Below are 20,544 nucleotides of genomic sequence, written 5' to 3'. Positions count from 1 at the left end.
CAAAACGAGTTGAGTCTGTAAAGAGCCCTTCAGATGCCCTCTTGTGGGAGATTGTGTTGTTAATAGGCACCAAATTTGAATAGGCCAGTGTTCTTGGGTATCAACCACCCTGTTCTTCCAAACTATTGCATTCTCTCCTCAAGAGTCAGATGTAATTGGTGTTAACTGGTGATTCCCTGAAAGAATAAGCTAAATAAGCTATTCTTTATAAGAAAAGCTATTCTTTTATAAAGAATAAGCTAAACAGTGAGATGGGGTTACAGTTAAGACTTCCTCCAAGAATGAAGTAGTTTTCCAAACTTTAATCTGTTGGCCAGGCACAGTGGCTCATGCCTGTAATCCCAGCACTTTGGGAGGCCAAGGTGGATGGATCAGTTGAGGTCAGGGGTTCGAGACCAGCCTGGCCAACATGGTGTAACCCTGTCTCTACTAAAACTACAAAAATTAGCCAGGTTTGGTGGTGAGTGCCTGTGATCCCAGCTACTCAGGAGGCTGAGGTAGGAGAATCACTTGAATCCAGGAGGCAGAGGTTGCAGTGAGCTGAGATTGCATCACTGCACTCCAGCCTTGAGACACTGTCTCAAAAAAAGAAACCTGTTTATCATCCTGCAGAAGGATGATCATTCCTTTAGACCAGAAAAATAACAATGAGAAGAACTAGACAAACTTATTTTTTCTGCCGAAATTTAGATTGATTTATTTATTGAGACAGAGTCTCACTCTGTTGCCCTGGCTGGAGTGCAATGGTGCAATCTCAGCCCACTGCAACCTCTGCCTCCTGGATTCAAGTGATTCTCCTACCTCAGCCTCCCGGGTAGTTGGGATTATAGGCGTGTGCCACCACACCCAGCTAATTTTTATATTTTTGGTAGAGACAGGATTTCACCATGTTGGCCAAGCTGGTCTCAAACTCCTGACCTCAAGTGATCCACCCACCTTGCCCTCCTAAAGTGCTGGGATTACAGGCATGAGCCACAGCACCCAGCCTGACATTTGTATCTGTATATTGCGGATGTGTTACTTTTTTTTTTGGCAAGTAATGTGCATTCTTGGCCAATGGAACCTAGGGCAGATTGGCAAGAAACCATCTCGGTGTCTTACCAAACTTTACCTTGTTACCTTTATGTGTACAAAGGAAACTGTGCTCTTAAATGATCAAGAATAACAGGTGTGTTTCCCCTGGGTAGTGGGATTGTGGGTTATTTTTGCTTATCTATATTTTCTGCAGTGAGCATGTATTATTTGTGAAACTAAATATATATAAAATATAACTTAAACAAACACACACTGTTGTTTCTAACTCTTGGCCTATATCCCTGCTTTTTGACTCAGATTTAGCCAGACCCTTTCCAACCTCTTTATTCCCCACTGAACTGTGAAAAATCAGCAGACTTCAGTTTGGGAAGAGATTTTTTTGGAGGAAATTAATCTCCTCACTCTTGAACTTCTAAAAACAGCCCAGTTTTTCCTCGGCTTCTTACCAAGCAGTGATTGATGCTACACTTGACTCTGATTTGACAAAACCAAAGCCATGAATCAAAGCTTTCTATGATTCTTGCACGTTCTGAGGCTGGCGAAACGTAGCCGGGGCACTGAGCCGTGTGAAGATGCTCTGTGGGGGGGTTATCCTGCCTCAGGCACTTTGGAGGGTATCACCTGCCATCACTAACCTTTGATATGTTGCTCTGCTTTTTCAGATTTTCGACAATGAAGCCAAAGACGTGGAGAGAGAAGTTTGCTTTATTGATATTGCCTGCGATGAAATTCCAGAACGGTACTACAAAGAATCTGAGGTAAGTGACAGATTCATTCATTCATTCCACAAATATTTCTTAAAGACCTCCTAACTTGGGCGAATTCCATCTCTCGTGTGGATTCAATTTGCTTTCAAGTCTTGCTGGTTCTTTTTGCAAGTATCAAAATTAAGGCCCTAACTCTTCAGGGACGACCATCACTGGCCCTGGCCATTACTCAATTTCCACTTAGTTTTCCTGTCTCCCAGCTCTGCCATCATTCTGGGCAATGTCAGTATCCATAGGGCTGGGCCATCCAATACACTGGCCTCTCTGAAAAACAACAGTCTCCTCAATCACATGCTCTCTCTCTCTCTCTTTCTTTTTTTGAGACAAAGTTTCACTCTTCTTGCCCAGGCTGGAGTGCAATGGTGTGATCTTGGCTCATGGCAACCTCCATCTCCCAGATTGAAGTGATTCTTCTGCCTCAGCCTCCCAAGTAGCTGGAATTAAGGCGCACATCACCACACCTGGCTAATTTTTGTATTTTTAATAGAGACAGGGTTTCTCCATGTTGGTCAGGCTGGTATTTAACTCCTGACTTCAGGTGATCCGCCCACCTCAGCCTCCCAAGTGCTAGAATTACAGGCTTCAGCCACTATACCTGGCCTTTTTTTTATTTTTTGAGATGAAGTCTCGCCCAAGCTGGAGTGCAGTGGTACGATCTTGGCTCACTTCAAACTTTGCCTCCCAAGTTCAAGCCATTCTCCTGCCTCAGCCTCCTGAGTATCTGGAATTACAGGTGCCAGCCACCATACTGGGCTAATTTTTGTATTTTTAGTGGAGATGAGGTTTTACCATGTTGGCCAGGCTGGTCTCCCAAATTCTGACCTCAAATGATCCGCCCACCTCAGCCTCCCAAAGCACTGAGATTATAGGCATGAGCCACCTGTGTTTTATTTAGATTTGAATCAGTCCTTGAAAACTTTGATAGCTCATTCCAGCACAGTGCCTTTCTTTCAGAACAGCAGACACCTTTGTGAGGGCTGAGAATAATTTCAGACAACTTCTTTCTCTCTGGTTTTGAACCTACCAGGATCCATCCTTGCCTTAGTTCTACCTTCTTGTTACACGGTTTCTACGAGTCACCATTTCTATCCCGTTGGTATTTTATTAAGGGCTGCTGATGGAACCTGGGGGACCCGCTTGCAAATAACATCCCAGCCCTGCGATGCCAGCAGATGCAGGGCTGTTTTTGTTGTTGAACAACATGCCGCCAATCCCAGTAGGTTTGGAATCGGGTCCCCACACTCGTCCTTGAGCCATAACACATGGACCTTGAAACGCTTCTCCCAGACTCGTTAAGGCTGATGGAGACACAATCAATAAAATTGTTCAAAATGAATTCAGCCATTACGCAAATAAGCCAGGCTCCCCATGTGGTTTGGATTTCTTTTGCCTCCAAGTTCTGGGATTCATTTTGGTATAAAAGTCTTACCTGATCTTAGCAAATGTTTGGCTGCTTAATTGCAGGTATGTGTCTTCAGCTGCTGTCCCCGAAAGGGCTGGGGAGAGGCTGATGTGGATCACACTGTGGCTCATCTCTACCCAAAGGCTGAGTGTTTCTTTTTTTGTTTTTCTTTTCTTTCTCTCTCTTTTTTTTTTTTTTTTGAGATAGTTTCACTCTTGTTGCCCTGGCTGGAGTGCAGTGGCGTGATCTCAGCTCACTGCAACCTCCACCTCCCAGGTTCAAGTGATTCTCCTGCCTCAGCCTCCTGAGTAGCTGGGATTACAGGCATGTGCCAACACGCCTGGCTAATTTTTTGTATTTTTAGAAGAGAAAGGGTTTCTCCATGTTGGTCAGGCTGGTCTCCAACTGCCGACCTCATGTGATCCATCCGCCTCGGCCTCCCAAAATGCTGGGATTACAGGTGTGAGCCACTGCACCTGGCCAGGCTGAGTGTTTTAGCATCATCCACTTTTTTTATGCCCTGCGGCCAACTACACCTATGCATTTTAAGATAAACAAAGTTAAATGCTCTCTGCATAATCATGGACCCATAACTGCATAACTGGGGGAAATAAACAGGGCACCACTGACCTTCCCTTTGTCTCACTCCATGGAAATCCTGTAGTTTCATGTCAAATCCACTGGTGCTTAATTGGGCTCTGATGCCATGCAGGGCATAGTGCAAAGCACTCCTGTGGCTCCTTGAGCCCTACCTGGATGTCCCAGCCTCTTTGGGTGCTCTGGGCCTTCCAGGGAAGCAGGGTTGCCAGAAAACTCTGAACTAATTTCAGCTTTTCCTCCCAGTGTGCTTTGGCGTGGTTCTGCCTGGACTCCAGGGAGTTCCCTCCTGATTCAGTAGGAAGTCTTGATACAAATATAGAATATTAATGAAGAAATCAAGTCTCATTTCTAGTCAACGGGTGCCTGACTCATTTCCCTGTGCTCTGTGCCCCAAAGAACCTCCACTAGAAAGCTTCCTTTCATTCACATAGATTTTCAAGGCGCTTTTCCTTCATGCTTCAAAGAGCTGCTCATGGGCACGTCTGTACCTCTTTCCCTGGGTCCTAAAGTATTCTTCCCTGGATGCAGCTTGTCCAAGTAGATGAGAGGTAAAGAATCCAGTAATTATAGGCTGGGCACGGTGTCTCACACCTGTAATCCCAGCACTTTGGGAAGCCGAGGCAGGTGGATCACGAGGTCAGGAGATCGAGACCATCTTGGCCAACATGATGAAACCCCGTCTTTACTAAAAATACAAAAATTAGCTGGGCATTTGGCACGCACCTGTAGTCCCAGCTATTCAAGAGGCTGAGGTGGAACAATCGCTTGAACCCGGGAGGCAGAGGTTGCAGTGAGCCGAGACTGCGCCACTCTGCTCCAGCCTGGTGACAGGGCAAGACTCCATCTCAAAAAAAAAAAAAAAAAAAAAAGAATCCAGTAATTATTCATCAAAAAAATATTTATGGAGTCCTCACTGAGTGTCACATGCAATGTTAAGACATGGGATGACGACTGGGTACGGTGGCTCATGCCTGTAATCCCAGCACTTTGGGAGGCTGGATCGGGTGGATCACCTGAGGTCAGGAGTTTGAGACCAACCTGGTCAACATGGTGAAACCCCATCTCTACTAAAAATACAAAAATTAGCCTTCATGGTGGCGTGTACCCATAATCTCATTTATTTAGGAGGCTGATGCATGAAAATCGCTTGAACCTGGGAAGTAGAGGCTGCAATGAGCTGAGATAGTAACAGAGCAAGACTCTGTCTCAAAAGGAAAGGGGGGAGGGAGAGCAATGAGCCAAAGAGATACTTAGGGTCCCTCCCTTCAGGACACTTCCAGTCTAACAAAACAGTAAAGAACTAATCACACAGATACATAATGAAGTTCAGAGTCACAAGTGCAGGAAGGCAGGTACAGGGAGAGAATGTGATAAGGAAACTGAATTTAACAGAATGGGATCAGGAGAAATGCTATGGACGAAATGACAGTTCAGGCCAGGCTCAGTGCCTCACACCTGTATTGCAAGCACTTCAGGAGGCCAAGACAAAGAGGATTGCTTGAGCCCAGGAGTTGGAGATTACAGCGAGCAGTGATCATACCACTGCACTCCAGCCTGGGAGACAGAGCAAGAGCCTGTCTCTAAAAATAAATGAATGAATGACAGTTATGATGAGACCTGCTGATGACAAGTATGAGGGTTGGGGGCAACAGCGTGCCAGGTGGAGGTAGAAGCACATGTAGGAGCTCCCAGGAAACACGTATGAGGAACGGGAAGGAGGCCAGCATCACAGCTGCAGCACACGCAAGAGGAAGAGGGCACGGAGGGAGGCTGGAAGGGATGAGGGGGCCATGCTAAGTAAGATACTCAGATTTTATTCAAGCATAACAGGATGCCTTCAAAGAAATTTGGTGCAGTGGCTCACAGCTGTAATCTAAGCACTTTGGGAGGCAGAGGAAGGCAGAGGCAGGCAGATCACCTGAGGTCGGGAGTTGGAGACCAGCCTGGCCAACAGAGTGAAACCCTAATTGTACTTGGAAGGCTGAGGTAGGAGAATGGCTTGAAGTCCCAGCTACTCGGGAGGCTGAGGCAGGAGAATTGCTTGAATCCAGGAGGCAGAGGTTACAGTGAGATAAGATCATGCCACTGCAATCCAGCCTGGGCAACAGAGCAAGACTTGGTCTCAAAAAATTAAAATTAAAATAAAATAACACGGAAGCTGAGGCATCATAGGATCTAAATTACGCTTTGAAAGATTGTTCTGGATAGAGAATGGAGTGGAGAAGAACAGTGGAAGTCAGGAGACCACCGAGGCCACTATCATTATTTATATCATCAGTTACTTAGGTTCTATCGTGGCTTGTGCTAGAGTGCTGGCAGCAGAGATGGAGAAGAGCAGATGGTTTTGAGGTATATTTTGACGATGAGTTGACAGGGATTGGCCACGGATTGGATATGGGGATGAGGTTGAAGGAGAAGTTGGGATGATCTTAAGGATTCTGGCTTGGGTGACTGAAAGATGGGGGTGCCGCATACTGAAATGGGAAGATGAGAAGAGCAATGTACCTTGGAGAAAGATGAGTGGATTTTATTATGTCAGAGAGGCATCTAAACAAATGGAAATGGACTGGCGCTTAGGTGAGAGATCTGGGCTGCAGACAAATTTGAGAGTATTTAGCAAATGAGAGATTTAAAAATCCTGGAGATGGATGAGAGGAAGCAAGCGTGAAGTATAAATGGGAAAGGGTTCAAGTCCGAGCCTTGAAGGATGGCAGCACCTGGAGATCAGGTAGAATCTGAAAGAATCAGGAATCCAAAAGAATTGCCTAGAAAAAGGCTGGGCACAGTGGTTCATGCCTGTAATCCCAGCACTTTGGGAGGCTGAGGCAGGTGGGTCACCTGAGGTCAGGAGTTCAAGATCAGCCTGACCAACATGGAAAAACCCCATCTCTACTAAAAATACAAAATCAGCCGGGCGTGGGGGCACATGCCTGTAATCCCAGCTACTCGGGAGGCTGAGATAGGAGAATCAATCATTTGAACCCAGGAGGTGGAGGTTGTGATGAACCAAGATTGCAGCATTGCACTCCAGCCTGGGCAACAAGAGTGAAAAAAAAAAAAAAGAATTGGTCAGAAAGTTAGGAGGAAAACAAGGGAAATTTACCAAGGAATGCAAGTTTCCAGAGGAAGAGAGTGATTGGATGTGCTAAATGCTGCTGAGAGATCAAATAGAAAGAGAAGGGAAAACTGTCCGCTACAACAGTTCTCAACTGGGGGTGATTTTTGCCTCACAGGGATGCTTGGCAATGCCTGTAGACATTCTTGGTTGTCACAACATAGGAGGTGCTACTGGTATCTACAGTGGTGTAGAGGCCAGGGAGGGTGCTACAATCCTCTAAAGCACAGACAGCCCCTCACAACAAAGAGTTATTTGGCTCCAGATGTCCATAGTGCCATGGCTGGGAAACGTTCTACAGGAAGAGGTGGTTGAAGATGGATGGAACTCTGGATTCAGCTCTGACACTCAGGGCCACCTCTGGCCTGTCCTGGAGTCTTAGGGTTACTTAATGGATTTGGGAGAAGGGACCCCCTAGGGCTAAGCCCTGCACACTCATCATCCATTGCGTGACCTCCCAGGGGATCTGCTGGCCTGTGTCACAGGTGGAATTCCTCCTCCATGGACCTGGCAGCCTGATCTTAAAGGGCTACAGTTACCATCGGGAGCCTGCAATAAAATCTTAGAAAAAGTATTCCCCACTGGGGCAACTCCCTTGTGACCCCAGCCCCCATCTTCAACAGGCCAGAATGCAGACTGCAGTCTGAACCCACCCAAAGGAAGAGGAGTGAGTTTCCTGGGCTGTTTTGCTTGTTGTGTCTACTGTAAACATGCCAGGCACCAGGAATAAGAGGAACAACCGATTCAGAAGGCAAATCATTTCCAAACAAATGTCTAACCCGCACCCTGTAAATGATTAACACCCTCCACCCCACCATGGGAGTTTCCTTCTCAAATGAAATCTGACCTTGTTCTGTGCTTAAAACCCCTCACTGGTCTTGCTTTACAGTTCAGCTCACACAGAACTCCCCCTCTCTGAGTTTTCCTGGGCATCCTGCTCTCCCACTGCTGGTGGTCTGGGGGCAGCAAAGTTCTGGTCCATGGCTTCTAGGGCATGCTAGATTGTGCTAGCTCATTGCTATGGCATGAGCTCAGCAAAGACAAGAGCTGGCTCTTCCCCAGCCGCTGCCACAGCAGGCGCTCACCCAATGTTTGCTGAATGAATGAGTGAAGACAAGGAACTTTGCTTTTTTTCTTCCAGCAGTGACAATTTCAGAGCAAGCGCTATCAAAGAAAATGAATTCGTTGCCATTAAGCAAGCAGTTGTGAATCAGAGTTCCATTTTTTTTTAATCGGAAGCATCCAGCTTCATGGGCCTTTTCTTCCCATCCATCTTTGTAAGTTGACGATGTCAGTATCCTAAATAGAAACACTCTTTATATGAGGAAGCCGGATGCTGATGGGCTGAAAATGTTTCGGGATTTTTTTTTGATGCTGATGAATCCAGAGCAGGGTTATCTGGGTTCCTCCTCTCCACCCAGCTCCTGTCACACATGGCCATCCAGGCCAAAGTGGGGATGCTTTTTTTTTTTTTTTGAGACAGAGTCTTGCTCTGTCACCAGGCTGGAGTGCAGTGGCACCATCTCTACTCACTACAACCTCCGCCTCCCGGGTTCAAGCGATTCTCTTGTGTCAGCCTCCCGAGTAGCTGGGATTACAGGCATGTGACACCACACCCAGCTAATTTTTGTATTTTCAGTAGAGACAGGGTTTCGCCATGTTGGCCAGGCTGGTCATGAACTCCTGACCTCATGATCCGCCTGCCTCGGCCTCCCAAAGTACTCGGACTACAGGCGTGAGCCACTGTGCCTGGCCTGCACTTTCCTTTCTTTTTCCATTTATCCCTGGAAACCTTCGAGCCACACAGTTAAGACTGCCTCTCTCATGAAGGTGACCAGAGCTGGGAATTTTCCACGGGGTACCCTCTGCCTGATGGCCCTTGTGCCATCACCACTAAGCAGAGATTCAGAAGCATGCTCTGGGGACTCAGGATCAGCTGACAGTCCAGCTCAGTGCTTTCCTTATTCTCATTTTTGCAGTGCTGCTATTTCCTATCAGGGCCCAGAGCTTCAGTTCTCAAAAGCCTCTTAGCTTCAAGTTTTTTTCTCACAGTCATTAATGGACTCTGCAGGGCAGTGCTGGTTTGTGGGGAGAAAAAATAATGTGATTTTTTTTTTTTTCAGGCAGGGAGAGCCCGTCCATTGGTCACACAGACCACTAAGACCCTGCCTGTCTATAAGAGTCATAAAGCTGCCGGGTGCAGTGGCTCAAGCCTGTAATCCCAGCACTTTGGGAGGCTGAGGCGGGTGGATCACAAGGTCAAGAGATCGAGACCATTCTGGTCAACATGGTGAATCCCCGTCTCTACTAAAAATATAAAAAAATTAGCTAGGCACGGTGGCGTGTGCCTGTAATCCCAGCTACTCAGGAGGCTGAGGCAGGAGAATTGCCTGAACCCAGGAGGCGGAGGTTGCGGTGAGCCGAGATCGCGCCATTGCACTCCAGCCTGGGTAACAAGAGCGAAACTCTGTCTCAAAAAAAAAAAAAAAAAAAAAAAAAGAGTCATAAAGCTATTTGCTCAGTGTCACATGGAGCAGGAAAAGGGGGTAAAACCAAAAGCTGAGCAGGTTGGACTGGTTATGTGGCTGATACATAGCGTCTTGCTACTGCCAAGATTTTCATCCCAGCTCCTTGATGCTCTGCCAAGATTTCAAGGTGAAGATCCCAGCAGAGGAATGAGGAACTCTGCACGATAAGTTGGAGCACGCCTGCAGAGGCCAAGGCAGTGAGGCCATACCCGCAAGGCTGAGTTGGCAGTGTTGGGGTACCAGAATGAACCTCAACTTCTAGCCTGCAGGACTAGCCCAAGCTGAAGAATCTCTGAAAGTTATGCTCAGAGAGACATAACCCGGAGGCCTTTGGTGTTGGCTGACAGTCAAGTTCAATCTATTACTCTTTCTCCTCCATTCACTGCAGTCATTCATGAGGTCTGGCTTCCATCATGAGATAGGGAGTGACCAAAGAAAGTGGTGTCTATACTGGCCTCCTGGGGGCTGCCACCTGCAGCAGTCTCCCCTAGACACCAATGTGTAAGGCGTGTGCAGCGTCCCAGTCTTCAGACGTACCTCCAGGGCAAAGGAGGAGAAAGAAAAAGGAATGTCTGGCCAGGCGTGGTGGCTCACCTCTGTAATCCCAGCACTTTGGAAGGCTGAGGCAGGTGGATCACCTGAGGTCAGGAGTTCAAGACCAGTCTGGCCAACATGGTGAAACCCCATCTTACTAAAAATACAAATTTTAGCTGGGCATGGTGTTGTGTGCCTGTAATTCCAGCTACCCAGGAGGCTGAGGCAGGAGAATCGCTGGAACCTGGGAGGCAGAGGCTGCAGTGAGCTGAGATCATGCCACTGCACTCCAGCCTGGATGACAGAGCAGGACTCCATCTCAAAAAAAAAAAAAAAGGAAAGTCTTTCACAGTTGAGGAAGTTTAGAAGTAGAGGGTTGTTAGGCTGGGCGCAGTGGCTCACGTCTATAATCCCAGCACTTTGGGAGGTGGAGGCGGATGGATCATGAGGTCAGGAGTTCGAGACCAACCTGGCCAATATGGTGAAACCCCGTCTCTACTAAAAATACAAAAATTAGCCGGGTGTGGTGTCAGGCACCTGTAGTCCATTACTCGGGAGGCTGAGGCAGGAGAATCGCTTGAACCCAGGAGGCAGCGGTTACAGTGAGCCAAGATCAAGCCACTGCACTCCAGGGTGGGTGACAGAGTGAGACTCTGTCTCAAAAAAAAAAAAAAGTAGAGGGTTGTGTGTATGAGTGCTTTGTTTTTTCAGTCTTCATTGACTTATATAATGAAAATCAAAGGCATATCTAGCTCTCAGAGGTTCTCAGCTAGGAGCAAATTTGTCTCCCAGGGCCATCTGGCATTATCTGGAGACATTTTCGATTGTTGAAACTGGATAGGGCATGATATGAATCTAGTGGGTAGAGGTCAGGGAGGCTGCTACACATCCAAAATGGGCCAGGTGCAGTGGCTCATGCCAATAATCCCAGCACTTTGGGGGAGGCTGAGGCAGGAGGATCACTTGAACCCAGATGTTTGAGGCTGCAGTGAGCCATAATCATGCCACTGCACTGCAGCCTGGGAAATAGAGAGAGAGACCCTGTCTCTAAAAGAGAAAGAAAAGAAAAAAATTCAAAATGCACCACAACAGAGAATTATCCAGCTCCAAAATGTCAGTTATGCCAAGATCAGTAAAGCCCGACCTAGACCAATCCAAGGAAAAGAAACTTAGTAAAATCTATCGGTATCAAGACTCATTAATGAATTCCTTTAGTTAGCATTTATTAAGCAGCTACTGTGTGCCAGCTCCAGGCTAGGCATTGAGGGTACAAAAATGAGATTATGTCAGCCCTCAAAGGGCCTGTTTCTACTGCCTTTTGAATTGATCTTCTTGTTACAGATGAAGCAGTTTCTCTTCCCCTTTATTTTGGAGGATATAAAGGCATTCTTACTAGTGATAAGTATAGCATAGTAACTTGAATGGGGAAATTTGCAATTTTTGAACGCAGGTAGCAACGAAGGAAAAGAAATAGCATGAGGCTGTCCTAGAATCGTGGATGCCTGACGTGGCATAATTGGATGTGTTTTAGACAAAATCTGATTTTGAAGTTTCCCTCAAGTTCGTGTCTGAGTCTCCAGGTCCCTGGATCATCACCTTCCGGGACCAGGAACTCCTTGGCAGCCAGTTTGCTGGTCCCCACAGATCTAAATATCTGTTGAATTCTCTCTTAAGGGAGAGAGAACGGAATCAAAAGAGATACATCTAGCTTTCCCAATAACTGTCAAAGATGAGATTAAACGTTGTTTGCTAAGGATGACGGGCCCCCAGAAAGGGAACAGAGAGACCAAATAAGTAAATATTGTCCTACTTAGCTGTACCCTTCGGTACAAAGAGCTTCATCCAAATCACTCAGCTCCTTCAAATTAAAAATATTTTCATTCTGGTCTACATCTTGGCCTTTGAAGGTGGTAAAGATTTTCAGTTATCTCTAATGGCCAGATTTAACACAGCTGCCTCATGCGGGGTACATTGTTAAGTTTACTTTGTTGTGCTGTAATTATCATTTTCCCCCCTTTCCCTCAAGTCCATCTGTTTCTTTCTGAGAGTAACACAGCTGTTTTACAATGGGTTCCAACTTACTGGGGCCTGCATGCTTCTTGGAAAATAAGAGGACTGATGACATCACTAGGGTGGGGAGAAAAGTCCCTGCTGCCAAAGGGGTCCCTGGTGGGAGCCTCTAAAACTGGGGGAGAGAGAGGAAGGCTGCAAAGGAGATGCTAGAGAAGGGTCCCCGGCAGTTGCCACATCGCTGGTCCTGAGCCCTCTCCCCTCACAGAGTCTGGGTGACGCCAGTGCTGTTAAAAAGACCAGACTACGCCTGTAGTCCCAGCACTGTGGGAGGTCAGGGCAGGCAGATGACTTGAGATCAGGAGTTCGAGACCAGCTTGGCCAAGATGGTGAAACTCTGTCTCTACTAAAAATACAAAAATTAGCCAGGCGCGGTGGCTCACTCTTATAATCCCAGCACTTTGGGAGGCCGAGGCAGGCAGATCACGAGGTCAGGAGTTCGAGACCAGCCTGGCCAACAAAGTGAAACTCTGTATCTACTAAAAGTACAAAAATTAGCCAGGCATTGTGGTGAGTGCCTGTAGTCCCAGGTACTCAGGAGGCTGAGGCAGGAAAATCGCTTGAACCTGGGAGGCGGAGGTTGCAGTGGGCCAAGAGTGTGCCACTGCACTCCAGCCCAGGCAACAGAGCAAGACTCCGTTTCAAAAAAAACAAACAAAAAAAAATTAGCAGGCAAAATAGAAAAATTAGCCAGACATGGTGGCGCATGCCTGTAATCCCAGCTACTCAGGAGACTGAGGCAGGAGAATAGCTTGAACCCAAAAGGTGAATATTGCAATGAGCCAAAGATGGCACCACTGTACTTCAGCCTGGGTGACAGAACAAGACTCTGTTTCAAAAACCAAACAACAAAAAAAAGAGGCCGGGCGCAGTGGCTCACACCTGTAATCCTAGCACTTTGGGAGAGTGAGGCAGGTGGATTGCCTGAGCTCAGGAGTTCAAGACCAGCCAGGACAACATAATAAAATGCCATCTCTACTAAAATACAAAAAATTAGCCAAGTGTCATGGTGCGCACCCGTAATCCCAGCTGCTAGGCAGGCTGAGGCAGGAGAATCATTTGAGCATGGAGGCGAAGGTTGCAGTGAGCTGAGATCGAGCCATTGCAGTCTGGTGCTCATCTAGTGAGTTTTAGGTGGCCGGTTAATATGGCAATGAAGGTTAGGGGCAGTGGCTAATGCCTGTAATCCCAGCACTTTGGGAGACCAGGGTGGACAAATCACTTGAGCTCAGGAGTTTGAGACCAGCCTGGGCAACATGGCAAAACCCCATCTCTACAAAAAAATACAGAAATTAGCCAGGTGTGGTGGCACATGCCCGGAGTCCCAGCTATTCTGAAGGCTGAGGCAGGAGGATCTCTTGAGCCCAGAAGATGGAGGCTGCTGCAGTGAGCAGAGATCCTGGGCAGCAGAGCAAGACCCTGCCTCAAAATAATAATAATAATAATAATATAACAATAAGCCAGTGTACAGTGGTGCCATGTGTAATATTATTCTCCATTTGATGGACACTTAGGGTGTTTCCATTCTTACTACGGTACTGCAAGAAACGTATCTTTTGGGAGCTGTTCTAACTTCTGTAGAATAAATCTAAAAGTGAAACTGTTGAGTCAGTGGACATGTGAGTTTAAATTTTCCTAGACATAACAAAATGGCCCACACGCTGTGGCTACATTGAATTGCCCCTGACTCACACTTAGTTGGGAGCAAACTGCAGTCTGAAGGTGTGTGAGATAGAATGGGCAATGTAGTGAATGGCTGGAAATAAGGAGTCTCAGTGCAGAGTCAAGCGTCAGTAAGGCACAAGGAAAAAACCTTGAATGCCAAGCTAATGAATTTGGACTTTATTCTGCAGGTTGCAGAGACTTTTCAAAGCAGGGGTCACCAAAAATTAAAAATTCCATTGGCCAAGAAAAAAGAAAAAGAGCTGGCAAGGTGGCTCACATCTGTAATCCCAGCACTTTGGGAGGCCAAGTCAGATGGATCACCTGAGGTTGGGAGTTCGAGACCAGCCTGACCAACATGGAGAGACCCCATCTCTACTAAAAATACAAAATGAGCCGGGCATGGTGGGGCATGCCTGTAATCCCAGCTACTCAGGAGGCTGAGGCAGGAAAATTGCTTGAAACCCAGGAGGGAGGAGGTTGCGGTGAGCCGAGATCACGCCATTGCACTCCAGCCTGGGCAACAAGAGCAAAACTCCATCTCGAAAAAAAAAAAGAAAAAGCAGGGGTCATCAGCAACCATGCAAGGGGACTCTACTTGTGATCTCACCAGAGGGGCTGACTCTCTTGTGGGGATGGTGAGGGCAGGCTCCTGGGTGCCCAGAGGGTTAGGACCCTCTAAATCCTTCAACCTACTTCTTTCTCTATTCTGCTACCCTCTTTCTTGAGCAAATTGCCCTCAGCCTGTCCTGATAACAAGAAGATTTTACTAATGAATAGGAACATTTGGAAATAAAAAAGCATTAAACAGTAGTCCAGTCCTTAACAACCCTGACTGCCTCATTTTCAGACCAATCATTGGCAACTCACTTCCCAAGGAATAATGAGGTATTCTTTCTCAGACCTCACTCCTTGCAAATCCAGGAAAGATGAGACGCCATGTCTCTCTGCAGTACTGTGCCGAGTGCTGATTTTAAAAGCCACTGCTGTTCTCTTGGCCTAATAATGTGAAGCTACCTCAGCGTTTTGAGCAAACCCCATTTTTACTGGGATGACTACAAAAATAGTAGTGCCCAACTTCATCCTGGAGAAAGAGTTTTTGTTTTTTTTAAATTTTCAAAGGGGAAAAAAAAGACATTTAAACTGCTGCAGTAATTGGCATGAATGATCTTCCCCAGAACTCAGTGTTCGGAGCAGCAGTTGCAAATCCTACCAATTGAATTTGGTAGTGAAATACCAGACGAAGTAGGTCAAACAAAATCAAGGCGTATGAATTCCTAAATGCCAGATCAAAACAAGAGATTCTAAGTCTCTGCCAGAAGTGGAGTTGCTGATTGTGGCATTGTGGGTGATTGAATCAATAGAAAGAGCCCTTGGGGGCTGGTGCGTTGGCTCACGGCTGTAATCCCAGCACTTTGGGGCGCCAAGGCAGGCAGATCACTTGAGGTCAGGAGTTTGAGGCCAGCCTGACCAACATGGCAAAACCCTGTCTCTACTAAAAATGCAAAAATTAGCTGGGCATGGTGGCATAGGACCACCTGTAGTCCTAGGTACTAGGAAGGCTGAGGCATGAGAATTGCTTGAATCTGGGAGGCGGGGGTTGCAATGAGCCAAGATTGCCCCACTGTACTCCAGCCTGGATAACAAAGCAAGACTCTGTCTCAAAGAAAGAAAGAACCCTTGGGGAAATCACCCTATCACCCTATATCTCAAACGGAACAGACCAGGGAGGGAAGAATTCATCCAAGCAAAACATCCATGGAAGGGAGAAATAGTTGGGCTTTTCGCAGAAGGATCTGTGCAAAAGATAACCCCCCTGGAACCTATGAATTGGGATTCCCAGCTTAGGCCCTCCATGTCTAGAGGATTCAGCCCTAATGTGGTGAGGACCCTGGCTCTGGGAGCCTGCCAGGCGGTTACAGCCACTGCATTTCATTATCATCCATTCTGTGTCTCAGTCCCTCTCTCCCTTCGAGAGAATGGACAGATGGATAGATGGCATGGAGAAATGAGGTGACGTCAAATGCAAGAGATAGAAAATGACTAGCATGGTCCCTGGCACACAGTAAGCGCTCCATAAGTGTTACCTTCTCCTTGCTTTGACCCTGCTTCGAGCTCTGCAGACAGGTTGCAGGAATGGTGGCTCTGTGGAAACCATGTGTCTTTGGAAGGTGGCCACCGCGAGTGGCGTCACAGGAGTTTGTTTGCATGTTGCTTTTCCCTTGTTGGTGTGAGTGGAGAACAGGAGCAGAGGTGTGATTCCAGTAGCTCCAGCTCTCAGGATCGTGGAATCTTCCTCCAGCTCAGCGAGACCCTGCAGAAGTGACAGCCATTTGTGCTGCTGAGACTTTTCAAAAAAAAATGTGTTACTGCCTCTGTTGCGGTTTAACCTGAATTCCGGATGGCACGTGTGTCTCTGGTACTTCACCTCTAAGAAACCTTAGAAGTTACATTTTCTGTTTGTTGTGCCAAGTCTGGGCCATCTGTGGCACTGCAGTCCCAGGATGGTACCCAAGGCAGTATTGCCATGCTATCTCTGTCTGCCATGAGCCTTCTTACAGCAGTGTTATAGAAAACTAACATTTAAGACTTTCAAAGAAGGAGGCAAGAGCTGAAGGGCCCAAGGCTCTCAGCCAGGAGCGAACAGATACAACAAGCTCCTCTTCAGTTCCATCTCATGGAGAACTTCCCTCTGTACTTTTTTTTTTTTTTTTTTTTTTGAGACAGAGTCTCGCTCTGTTGCCCAGGCTGGAGTGCAGTGGCTCGATCTTGACTCACTGCAGCCTCCGCCTCCTGGGTTCAAGCCATTCTCCGGCCTCAACCTCCCGAGTAGCTGAGACTACAGGTGTGTGCCATCACATCCAGCTAATTTTTGTATTTTTAGTAGAGACAGGGTTTCACCGTGTTGGCCAGGCTTGTCTCAAACTCCTGACCTCAGGTGATCCACCTGCCTTGGTCTCCCGAAGTGCTGGGATTACAGGCGTGAGCCACTGCACCCGGCCATGCTCTGTTCTTTCAGGAAAACAGGCAGCAAGTCGACAAGTTGCTCAGAACTGGGGCCAGCCGCATCAGCCTCTGCTGGTTTTAGTCTTATTTAAAGTTAAACACCAGAACTTCTTGGCCCTTAGAACAGAGTTCCCAGATCAGGTCAGAATCACCCAGGGAGGTTTTGGAAACTGGAGATACCCAGGTTTCACGTTAGACCAAACCAACCAGCCTCACTGGGCTGGGACCCAAGAATCAGTGTGTAAATGCACCAGGTTTGGAGAAACGGCCTCAGAGTAGAGCTTCACATCTGTTTTCAGCCTTGACAGGTAGAAAATGATTTGTTTTGATTGACACATCAAGGAGGAGCTCCTGGTCAAGATGACCCACCCCCAAGGTCAGGAGGCCCAGTCTGTTACTCAAGGGCTCAGGCAGCAATGCCTTATCACATCTACTGTCCATTCACTGTAGGGAAGCTTTGCTTAAGAGAGCTCAACTTATTGCAGTCAAGGTTTTAAACCACTTTATTGTTACTTAATTTGGGGGACGGAGATGCAGGGAATAGCAATGTAAGCCTGTAAGCCTGCCAATTCCTGGATTGTGTGAGAGGTCATGCTTTTGAATGTTGTTCTGTCTGTTAGAAATCTGATGCCATCTGTGGAATCAGGTCCAAAGTCTTCCTTGACAGCTACTAACATTAATTATAACATATGTTTGTGTAGTTTTTCTCCTAAGTTGCCTCTGAGTTGGGGGTGGCTTCAGATTGACACTCAATGAAGTTTAAAAGACTCTAGGCTGGGTATGGTAGTTCACACCTGTAATCCCAGTGCTTTGAGAGGCCAAGGCGGTGGATCACTTGAGACCAGGAGTTCAAGACCAGCCTGGCCAACATGGCGAAACCCTATCTCTACTAAAAATACAAAAATTAGATGGGTGTGGTGGTGGGCGCCTGTAGTCCCAGCTACTCAGGATGCTGAGGCAGGAGAATCGCTTGAACCCAGGAGGCAGAGGTTGCAGTGAGCTGAGATTGCACCATTGTACTCCAGCCTGAGCAACAGGGTAACACTCTGCCTCAAAACCAAAACAAAAAGAACTAATGGTTGTCCACCAGGTCCTCTGGCTAAACAAGCCCTTTCTTCAATTAGCACTCTAAGAATCTACAACAACGACTCTATGATGTTTGGAGTGGCGTTTTTCTCCTTGAGAAATAAGACCTGACTGAGCGATTCTCTCCTCCACATCTATTTATTCAGACTCCAAGTACAACTGTTCAGCTTCTGTTCCAAAAATACCCAAGAAAGAATAAGTGTTATTAAGGTGCTTGTCTTCATCTTTTACTATTAACAGGCCCAGAGAAAGACATATAATTACCAGCTCATTAGCTTGGGCCTTAGAATTTTCAAGAAAAATTTCTCACAAAATTGCACAACCTGGTTTTAACTTTTGAGAAAAATAAATGGTACTGTTTAGTTTCACTCTGTCCCCCAAGCTGGAGTGCAGTGATGCAACCACAGCTCACTGCAGCCTCCACCCCCCAGGCTCAAGCAATCCTCCCACCTCAGCTTCCCAACTGCTGGCACATGCCACCACACCAGCTGTGTGTGTGTGTGTGTGTGTTTCGTGATAAAGGTCTTGTAATGTTGCCTAGGCTGGTTTCAAACTCCTGGGCTCAGCCTCCCAAAGTGCTGGGATTACAGGTGTGAACCGCCGCTGCACCTGGCCAATATTGTCTCCATTTTATAGATAAGGAAACTGAGGCTTAGAGAGTCTAAGCAACTGGCGGAAGTTTCAGGAAGCCTGGATTCAAACCCCAAAGTGTCCTACCCCAAAGATTATGTTCCCTACACCAAATAGACTCCTTCAGGTAAATTAGAGGTACAAACAACTATTGACCTTGGAAATCACTCTAAGAAATAGTTCCTGGCCAGGCAGAGTGTCTCACGCCTGTAATCCCAGAACTTTGGGAAGCCAAAGCAGGTGGATCACAATGTCAGGAGCTCAAGACTGGCCTGGCCAATATAGTGAAATCCTGTCTCTACTAAAAATACAAAAATTAGCCAGGCGTGGTGGCACGCATCTGTAGTCCCAGCTACTTGGGAGGCTGAGGCAGGAGTTTGGAGGCGGAGGTTGCAGTGAGCCAAGATCACGCCTCTGCACTCCACCCTGGGTGACAAAGCGATACTCTGTCTCAAAAAAAGGAATGGGGGGTGGGGAGAAATAGTTCACTCCTTAAATATATCTTCCCAATCCTGAGTCTCAGTGACTCAGTGATCTTAGGGAAAGATTGGTACGTAGAAAAAGAAGAGCCTTTCCAGTCCCTTGGTTACCTGATCTGATAGAACTCCACCCCTCATCTTTGGATGAGAAAAAATTTCCTCTTTACAAACATTCCAGAAAGTAGTGGAATGGCCAAAATCACCTTTGGTCTGTTAAAAAAAGAAAAAAAAAAAAAACTAAAGCTAAAAACTAGCCATCCTCTATTATAGAAACCATTTTTTTTTTTTTTTTTTTTGAGACAGGGTCTCACTTTGTTGCTCAGGCTGGAGTGCAGTGGCACCATCACGACTCACTGACTCATTGCAGTCTTGAGATCCTAGCTTTAAGCCATTTTCCTGCCTCAGCCCCCTAAGTAGCTGAGACTATAGGTACCCATCACCACACTCAGCTAATTTTTTTTTTGTAGAGACAGGGTTTCACCATGTTAGGTTTACCAGGCTGGCCTCAAGCTCCTGAGTTCTAACCATCTGTCCTCCTCGGCTTCCCAAAGTGCTAGGATTATAGGTGTGAGCTACCACACCCAGCCCTGGAACCTATTTTAAAGAAAAAAAAAAGAAAAACATAAGTCACCAAAGAACCCATCTAGAGACCCTAATTTGGAAATACTCCTTTTCTCACTTTAGCATCCACATGATAGTCTTAGAGTGAAATAACTAAGTCACTTGCCCAGGTTCACACGGTAGTTATTAGAGCTGAAATTCAAACCTAGGGGTGGGGCAGGGGGCGGGTTCCCTCTCACTTCAAAGCCTCCTCGGTTCATCTCTCAGTTCTGCCCCACAGATCTGAGGACTCTACAGGGTGCTCCCGGGCATGGTAAACAGTGAAATCTATTGTGTCAAAGGGAGAAACAGCCTGAAGAATCCTCTCATCACTTTCCCCTGCTTTATATACTGGGATTCCAAAAGTGCATTTGGAGACACAAAATGAGCTCTAAGGCTCGAATAAGTTTGAAATCTAAAAACTGAAATATTGTATTGTCGTCAAATTACAGACTGATTGGCTTATTGAACATCTCTATCCCAGTTTCTGCTCGACAAGTTGGAGGCCTAAATTTTCCAAAATAACACAATACACAAGGAGCAAGCCACACTTAGGGACAGTTAATCTGATGCTGATCACTGTTGACGTGTTGCAACCCATCGAGATGTCTGTTAGTCTATTATCAGCTTTTGATTTAATAAACTTATGCTTTCTCTAGGCCAAATTGTAGGTCCTCGGTAGGAATGGGGGCTGTTAATGCCTCTACATAGCCGATGTCTAAACAGCACTGCTAAAATCAGAGTGGAGAATGGCCTCAAGTTCAAAGGCTGCAAACCGAGCCAGGTTCTAATAAGCTCCCATTATGGGAGGAGCTGGGTTCCTGGCCTGTCACTGTCACATGTATTAAGGCGGGATCCTCTCCAGTGTGCCCTTGAATGACCTTATTGCTTTTGATTAGAGGTTACCTTGAACTGTACTCGTGGTGCAAAGGGAACAGGTTAGTATTATGCAACAGGATGTTCGGGAGACATCTCTTGTTGCTCTAGAACTGGGAACCAGGCTCAAAGCTAGGGACAAAGAGGAGTTGGG

The 20,544-nt window shown here is 46.7% G+C and overlaps 1 protein-coding gene across 1 annotated transcript in view; it reads left to right on the top strand.

Moving 5' to 3' along the window:
* The window catches only part of PITPNC1 (phosphatidylinositol transfer protein cytoplasmic 1), a 311,718-nt gene that overhangs the window by 250,663 nt on the left and 40,511 nt on the right, over nucleotides 1–20,544 (top strand). Inside the window, exon 6 of the mRNA XM_002748676.7 lies at nucleotides 1,698–1,793. Coding sequence (XP_002748722.1) covers nucleotides 1,698–1,793 — 96 coding nt within the window. The remainder of the gene's footprint in view (nucleotides 1–1,697; nucleotides 1,794–20,544) is intronic.

Source organism: Callithrix jacchus, chromosome 5, assembly GCF_049354715.1.
Source record: "Callithrix jacchus isolate 240 chromosome 5, calJac240_pri, whole genome shotgun sequence".
NCBI lineage: Eukaryota > Metazoa > Chordata > Mammalia > Primates > Cebidae > Callithrix > Callithrix jacchus.
The sequence above is the reverse complement of the archived record's forward strand: the minus strand, read 5'-3'. Positions and strand labels throughout refer to the sequence as shown.